Consider the following 8590-nt stretch of genomic DNA (forward strand, 5'->3'; position numbering starts at 1 on the left):
TTGGACTGTGGGAGGAAACCCACACAGACAAGAGAAAATTGTGCAAACTCCACACAGACAGTGACCCAAGGCTGGAATTGAACCCAAATCCCTGGTGCTGTGAGGTAGCAGTGCTAACTGCTGAGCCACTGTGCCACCCCCTTATTATTATGCCAAATTATACTGGGTTGGGCAGTAAAATTGCATTGATAACTCAAGTTATAGTCTGTAACAGGTTATAAGAATAACAATGACAAATGAAATAAAAATAGTGTATTATATATCAGATAAAAAAATGGCAAATTGCACTGAAACAGGTACGGGTAAAGTCAACGAGTCATATGAAACTTCCCGCCCAACTTATCCAATTAATGCTGCGTGCAATAATCAAACTGACCAGTAGAATATTGAATTATTAAGTTAAACAGATGAATGACTAAGCTAGGCAAATCGACTCCTCATTTATAGTGTCAACTATCAAGACTTTTCTGAAAGAGTTCCTCAATAATATTCTAGACCAGACTGACCACAAAGGAGTGGATTAAACGTTTTCCATTGATTGCACTTGACAATTAGTTATGGTAGTTCTTTTTTAATTTTAAAAAATGACATGTTCATGAAAATTAATTTAGAAATTAATTTCTTTGGTTGGGGGGGGGAAGAAACAGGAAAACTATGACCCCGACCACTTACACCTTTCCCACTAGTCTGAAATGGCCACAGCCCTTATGTAAAATTTTCCAAACACTGCAGGACCTATAAAGGGTCACTTCTTGTTTTGAAATTGATAACCCCATTCAAGCATAAAGCCATCCTTACTAAATCCAATTTACTGCAACACAGTCGTCAATGGCAACAGCATCCTCAAGTATTCTGAATCGGGGTTAAAGGTGAGCTAAGGAGATGGATTCTCTGCATTTTGGTTTGAATCATTGTTCTTTGTAGCATTTTTTTTGCAGATTCAAGTTAAAGGAGATGTCGGGTATTCAGGATGAAAAAAAATGTTCACAAACCCCTTTTAAGACCCCTTTCAATTAACCACACAAGAACATCCATCATCATTTATCAGAGTGGCAAGATTCTTAATCAATAAATTAATAGTTTGCCAACTGATTTACCCAAAAGGAATCGACTGAAATATGAATCTTTAGCAAAGCAAACCAGGAGCATTGGGTGTTTGGTGGGGGCTTGACTGATAAGTAGAGCAGCCGCCTTTTCGGTGGTACAGCTCAATAATAATGTCACACTCATGATATGATACCACCAGCAATTAACCACCAATTCACGAATGGCCCATTGAAAATTTACTACATTTAGAAGAATGTAGTTCTATACAATAACGAATAAATCGGAATAAAGGAAAGCAAGCTGGCTCCACCCAGATATCTTCTTTGTGTCATTGCAGATATGCTGTATGTTCGTATGTACTGTCTACTACGTATTTATTTTATTGCGCCCATTCTTTCGAACTAAAGGTGAATGGGTAGATATAAAATGTTATGAGATGTTTAATTGTTACCGCCGGGAGCTGTGAAAAAATCACGTCGTCAGCAGATTATATATGCATCCTAATGTAGGGGTGAAGGAGAGCGGGATGAAATTATCCTTGCTCTATTTTCTAATTTGTTTGATGATTTCCTTCTTTTAAACACTCAGCCTTACATTGCTGTTATAATCGTAGAGCATTATCAGTCAGAATATTAATATTCTCTATAGATTGACAATGTCAGCCAACCCATTTCTTATTCCGGCAATTGACTCCTCTGTCGGCTGCAGTGAACTAGGAATAAGAAATAAACGCCAATCGAAGATTCAGCATTGTTCGAATCCTTAATATGTGTAACAAAAATCCAAAGCTGCAAGATGATGGGTGTGGGGAGGGCTTGGGTGCGGGCTGTAGAAAGAAACCTTTCTCCATTGAAAGTTAGCTGCTCTGGGAGAATCTACGGAAACGTCGCTGGGAAAAGGAGTTTGAATTGTGCCCCAGTGCCTGATAATACTGACAGCTCGGCGTTTCTCTTTCCCTCCCACGAACTGTCTGTGGAATTAAATGTGGTCCAATTCAAAAAAAAAAGTGAAGCGAATCTTACTAGCTTTGAGTTTTTCATTCAGACGTTTTGCTATTTCCGATCATATCAGCTTGAGGCATCACTAGGAAGGAGTTTGTTCTGAATTGCGTTTGCTTCATTTTTGTGTGTGTGTGTGTTTTGGGGAGGGGTGAGGGTGCGGTATATTACACTGAGATGTCCAGTTGCACACAGGATTAATCTGCAATCGAGTGCAGCCATTGCTGGGGCCTCATCAATAAATTAAACGTGCATTTTATTTGTGTATCAGTTTGGTTTCAATACACACCTGCCACCAGCTCTTCGAGACTAGTGATTTTCTTGTTGCCATCAATGCTGTAGAGGACCCTGACTCCCTGGGGCAGGTTGACGTTATCGGACAGAGTTCGGGTCAGGTCAGCCAACAGAGCCTCGAAAGAGCGGAAGCGGTCCTGGGACACCGCATATACGATGCCCTTAAAGTAGCGGTCCCCGTTGCGGTAAAAACGCACTTTCTTGGCTTTCTTCTCGGAGCTGAGGGTCTGCAGGGTGCGGGTCCGGTAGAAGCTGCAGTGGGCGCTGTGTGTGGGGCTGGGTAAGCCGTTCAACCGGGACGCTCTGCCATACCTCATCCCCTTGTCTCGTTCATCAAAATGTTCAAACTCCAAATCTCTCTCCATATTGATCTGATCTAGAATGATCATTTGTTAAAAGAGAGGGGAAAAAAAGACAAACATGTCTGTCTTTAGAACTTATTGCAGTCCATTAAACCGAGGCTGACTTACAACAAAGGGGATTTACTGTTAAAAGCCCACACGTCCCATCACTGTCAGCATCAAATATGAAAAAAAGCCCATCTCAAATTTACTAATTAAGAAAATATTTATTGAGCAATACGCCTTTGACACCATGATTTGATCCCTGCTCTGTGAATTTGATTACACGAAACGTAACATAATACATACCAATATCTGCAGGTCAACGTGGATCCCGAGGCGCTTCTATTTCCAGGAGATTTTCTTCCTGTTATATTTGTATGGGCTGGATGAAAGAGGCAGAGGGCGAGATGTTGAGCGCCTTTGTTGTGTCTCCGGACCTCTGTGTCTAGTCTGTATGTGTGTTAGAGAGGGGGAAGAGAGACAGGGCTGCAGCTGCCGGTTTCTGCTGTTAACTGTGATTTGCATTGGCCCGTCCCTCATTTAAATTCATCCTTCACACCAGTCACACACTCGTTCAATACTCCCCAGAGAAACTGATAACCGATTGCAAATACGCGCATATTGCTTGGCCGGTTCATCATGTCACCGTCCGCTTGGTGAACAAACCAGTTTTAAAGTTGTTTAATTTGTACAAGATCAAGGTTCGGGTCAGCAACAACCCTGTTATTTTTCACCAGTGAATTTAAGAGGAGGGCCAGAGAAGGAGATGCAAGAGTACAGGAGTGTCACAAAAAAGTGTTTGCAATATTTTAGTGTAGCAATACTAATCGTACGAATCTTTATCTTAGGGACTTCTTCACGTTCTGGTGATGAATATGGAACTAAAGGGCCTGGTGTAATTGTTACAATGCATCAATGAAACTGAAGAGAACACATCCAGAATTAGAAATAACGTTCAATCCTTATAGGAACTGTCCAGAATCTTTTTTTTAATTAAACTTAGCTTAAAACCATTAAAGTGGAATGATTCTTCAAAACAATTCATTGGAAATCCTGAAGGGCCTATTTTTTGGTTTTCACTGGGCCAAGTTTTTTTTAAAATGTAAACAATTTGCAATACATTTCAATCGCATACCTTGTTATTGTATCATGAATATTGAACAATCACACAAATAAGTACAATATATTAAAATTTCCATGATTTCTCTACTAAATCATGGAAGACAGGGTAGACAGTGAAAGTCTTTTTCCTAGGATGATGAAGTCAGCATGTACGAGAGGGCGTAACTACAAATTGAGGGGTAATAGATTTAAAACAGATTAGATTAGATTACATTACAGTGTGGAAACAGGCCCTTCGACCCAACAAGTCCACACTGACCCGCCGAAGCGCAACCCACCCATACCCCAACATTTACCCCTTACCTAACACTACGGGCAATTTAGTATGGCCAATTCACCTGACCTGCACATCGTTTGGACTGTGGGAGGAAACCGGAGCACCCGGAGGAAACCCACGCAGACACGGGGAGAACGTGCAAACTCCACACAGTCGCCTGAGGCGGGAATTGAACCCGGGTCTCTGGCGCTGTGAGGCAGATGTCAGAGGCAGGTTCTTTACGCAGAGAGTGGTAAGGGCGTGGAATGCCCTACCTGCTAATGTAGTCAACTCAGCCACATTAGGGAGATTTAAACAATCCTTAGATAAGCACATGGATGGTTTTGGGATAGTGTAGGGGACGAGCTGAGAATAGTTCACAGGTTGGCACAACATCGAGGGCCAAAGGGCCTGTTCCACACTGTATTGTTCTATGTTCTATGTTCTAAATGTGGAACAATAGTTTAGCAGAGCTTTGGAAGAATTATGCAGCACTCTCTCCTGGGATAGTACAGGGAGTGAGGTTGGTATGATGATTTATTAAGCAATGGGAAAATCTAATGGTAATTAACACTGTATATTTTAAATAACAGAGTTATTTTGGATGATAAATAATGTCATCCTTGGTCCTTGTGACATTCTGAGAGCTTTAATCTAACTGTTTTGTCTTTGGCAAATTCAGTGAAGACATCACCAAATCAAAGAGTAAAGCAAGTATGTAATTAGTCACTACATATGCCAAATCTGATTTTTAAAAGCTTAATGTTTGTGGAAGGACAGAGAGATTGGGGCAATTACTGCTTCCAGATTTGACATGTTTCATAATTTTCGTAAAGTTATGGGAAGAATGAATTGAATATAAGAAAATACTTTGGAGTTTAGAAAAGAAACATAGATGGGTGTGAGAAACACTGACTTTAAATCGCGATAAAATACAGAAATTTAAAAAAGCTGTAATTGGAAAATCATACAAGATAAGCTTTGGTACTTGCTTGATAGTGTTTTTTTTAAATGAAATGAAGTGACTCAAAACATTTTGCTAAATCTGAATGGGAGATACCTAAGTATTTAACTTCAGTAACACTTACACATTTATGAATTGGATAAAACTGAGAGTGTAGGCACTTTATTGAGATTATCAAATAGTACACCAGCATTAGTCATTTAACATAATGGTAAATCATGAGAGAATAGTGGGCAGCAGAGGAAGTATCAGTGACTAATCCAAAGTACAAATAACAGTACAGCAGCACAGAAACAGACTGTTGCATCAACACAAGATGCCTTTCTAAACTAAAAATCTTTTGCCTCTTCGCAGTTTATATCCCTCTATTCCCTGCCTATTCATGTGTCTGTCCTATATGCCTCTTAAACTATTGCTATTATATCAGCCTCCACCACCCATTTTGGCAGCGTCCTCCAGGCACTTACTACCTTCTAAGTAAAAAAACCTATTTCTCCCATCTCCTTTAAACTTACGACCTTTTATCATAAACCTATGTCCCTAGTAATTGACATTTCTACCCTGGGAAAATGACTCCAACTAACCATTCTATCCATCCCCCTCATAACTTTTAAACTTTAATCAGGTCATCCCTCATCCTTCGATGTTCAAGTGAAAGCAAATCAAGTTTATGCAATCTCTCTAGTGTGGAGAATAATGAAACAAAGAACTGAGATTGGTTTTGAAGTCAGTTTCCAGTTGGAATGGGAATTGGGATTAGTAAGAAAATTTCAAAGCATGAGGAATAAGAAGCTCACAACACTGTAACTCTATAAGACAGAAAGCTAAATAATCTCATATGTTTCAATCTGGCATAATTTGCATGTAGATCCTTTGAATATGTCGTCAGCAGTCTGAGGTGAATAATCACAAACAAAGTAGGAGCAGAAGTATGCAATTTGGTCCCTCCTGTTTGCTCTGACATTAAACAAGGAAGTGTGGAGAGAACTAAGGAAATGTTTATATTGACAAGACTGCCCCTGTTGACTCACTACTCCACCTAATTCTAATGTCATTCAGCCACTGCAGGCTTCTACTACACCCGGAGGCTGCAGCTCTCTGTAGAGAAACCAAAGGTTCCCTTTATGCAAAATTGGATATCTTCACATAAGCCCATCATTGCACATGGTATTGTCTTTCATTGAACAACCACTGAAGCTGGTCATCTCTTTGTTTCAGAAGTTACCTCATCAGCTTCTCTTTTTTTTGGTGGTCAATTTCTTTAACTTGCTTTCAATTCACTTACTACACTCCACTCACATATGCATCCAGGTATCCATTCCTTCAATGTTTTCTGCAGTTGTCTCCTCTCTTGAACAAGATTGTTTCTATTCACATTACTATTCTGAATAAGTTTCAACCTATAACTCAATAAAACTATCAGGAATGAGTTTCCTGTTAATCAAATACTTTGTTGTGCATTTCATCAGTTTTCCTGCCAACTGCACGAGTGTTAGTGGTACTTGGCTCCTATAGTTAACTGGTCCATCTCTGTAGTCTTCCATTTTCCTCACTTGAACAACTCCCTCTCCTTCACATTTCTTAAAATCAACGCCCACCCTAACCCAACTCCAGATATTCCAGCACATTTGTTCCGAAGAAGCGTAATTGGACTCAAAATGTTAACTCTGCTTTCTCTCCATAAATGCTGCTAGGCTTGCCGAGTTTCTCCAGTAATTTCTGTTTTTACTCCAGCACATTCCTTTACCATGAACTCTTTTCTCCTAACTGAAGTCAGCTTTTATGTTGTGCATTTTTAGTGCCAGCAATTTCGTTTGTGTCTGAAATCATTCCCTAGTTTTCATTATATTAATTAACTTTGAAGTATAAAGTTTCCCATTAATATATACAACCACCCTTGGCCTTGCTTTCACATTAGGCCTGCCACCCCCAAGTGACAGTACCAGGTAAATTCAATAGCAGTCATTTTGAACCAGACTTCCTCCTGGTCATTGCCTTATTTAATTTTTCAACCTTTTCTCCTGTGGAAAATCTACACCTTAACTCTGAGAATTTCATTCTCCTAACTCAAAATTCTTCATCTTTTGGTTTGCTATCTGTGGTATTTCTGTATAATTTCTTTTTCAGCAGGAAACTAGACCACACATTATATATGACAACTGAGTTGCGCACCACAATAACTAGCATGACTAGGCCAAGTTACAGCAGACTTTTAAATCAGAGATAAGTCCTTGAGAGAAAGGACAATTTAAGCCTGTTCAGAACCGCTAACAACCTGCCCAAATCACTCTATTATCCCCATTTCTGATCCATAGAAATCCTATAGAATGAAAGCAGGTCATTTGGCGCATCAAGTCCACACCTCAGAATGCATTCCAGGACCCCAGATCCACCCCTTAATCTATCCCTATAACCCTCCCCAATATCCACACTGACAGTCATTGAAGGGTGGAATCGAACACAGGTCCCTGGCACTGTGAAGCAGCAGTGCTAGACATTGAGCCTCTGTGCCACTTTCATAAGCTATGTCATAGTCAAATAGTTACACAACATGGAAACAGACCCTTCATTCCAACTTGTCCATGCCAACCAGGTTTCCTAAACTGAACTAGTCCCATTTGCCTGCATTTGACCCACATCCCTATAAGCCTTTCCAATTCATGAACATGTCCAAATGTCTTTTAAATGTTCTAATCGTACCCACCTCTACCACTTCCCTATGGCAGTTCATTCCATATACACACCACCCTCTGTGTGAAAAGGCTGCCTCTCAGGTCTTTTTTAAATATATCCCCTTTCACCCTAAATCTATGCCCTCTAGCTTTGGACTTCCCTACTCTTGGGGAAAGACCTTGGCTATTCATCCTATCTATGCCTCTCATGGTTTTATAAACCCCTCTATGGTCACCCCTCAGCCTCCTACAATCCAGGGAAAAGGTCCCACCCTATCCAGTCTCTGCTTACAACTCAAACTCTCCAGTCTCAGTAACATCCTTGTAAATCTTTTCTGGACCCTTTCCAGTTTAATAACATTCTTTCTATAGCAGAGCGACCAGAAGAAGCATTACCAATGTCTTGTACAGCTGCAACACAACGTCCCAACTCCTATACTCAGTGCTCTGACCAATGAAGGAAAGTGTGCCAAATGCCTTCTTTACCACCCTATTTACCTGTGATGCCACTTTCAAGGAACTATGTACCTGCATTCCTAAATCTTTCTCTTCAACAACAATCCCAAGGGCCCAACCATTAATTGTGTAAGTCCTGCCCTGGTTTGTCTTACCAAAATGCAACATCTCACATTTACGTAAATTAAACACCATCTGCCACTCACTGGCCCATTGGCTCAGCTAATCAATATCTTATTGTCATCTTAGATAATTTTCTTCACTGTCCACTATACAACCAATTTTGGTGTCATCTGTAAACTACTAATCATGCCTCCCATATTCTCATCCAAATTGTTTATATGACTGGAAGTGATGCTTTCCAGATTCCCTTGAAAGCCCAAGGATTTTCAGCCTGATGCACAAGCATGGACTTCAACTGACAATTACCAGCAGCA

The 8590-nt window shown here is 40.2% G+C and overlaps 1 protein-coding gene across 4 annotated transcripts in view; it reads right to left on the bottom strand.

Annotated features, from left to right (window-relative positions):
* LOC148149819 (serine/threonine-protein kinase DCLK1) overlaps nucleotides 1-3386 on the bottom strand; it is a 349709-nt gene extending 346323 nt beyond the window's left edge. Inside the window, exons 1-2 of one of the 4 annotated variants that reach the window (XM_087988259.1) lie at nucleotides 2990-3386; nucleotides 2335-2715 (exon numbers count right to left, since the gene is read on the bottom strand). In XM_087988259.1, coding sequence (XP_087844385.1) covers nucleotides 2335-2704 — 370 coding nt within the window. In that variant the 5' untranslated portion in view covers nucleotides 2705-2715; nucleotides 2990-3386. The remainder of the gene's footprint in view (nucleotides 1-2334; nucleotides 2716-2989) is intronic. The other 3 variants (XM_087988258.1, XM_087988261.1, XM_087988260.1) reach the window with 3 other exon arrangements.
* Between the last annotated feature and the right edge of the window lie 5204 nt (nucleotides 3387-8590).

This window comes from Chiloscyllium plagiosum, unplaced genomic scaffold (genome assembly GCF_037043375.1).
Source record: "Chiloscyllium plagiosum isolate Xiang-an unplaced genomic scaffold, Cpla_swu_hap1 HiC_scaffold_6, whole genome shotgun sequence".
In the NCBI taxonomy this organism is placed as follows: Eukaryota; Metazoa; Chordata; class Chondrichthyes; order Orectolobiformes; family Hemiscylliidae; genus Chiloscyllium; species Chiloscyllium plagiosum.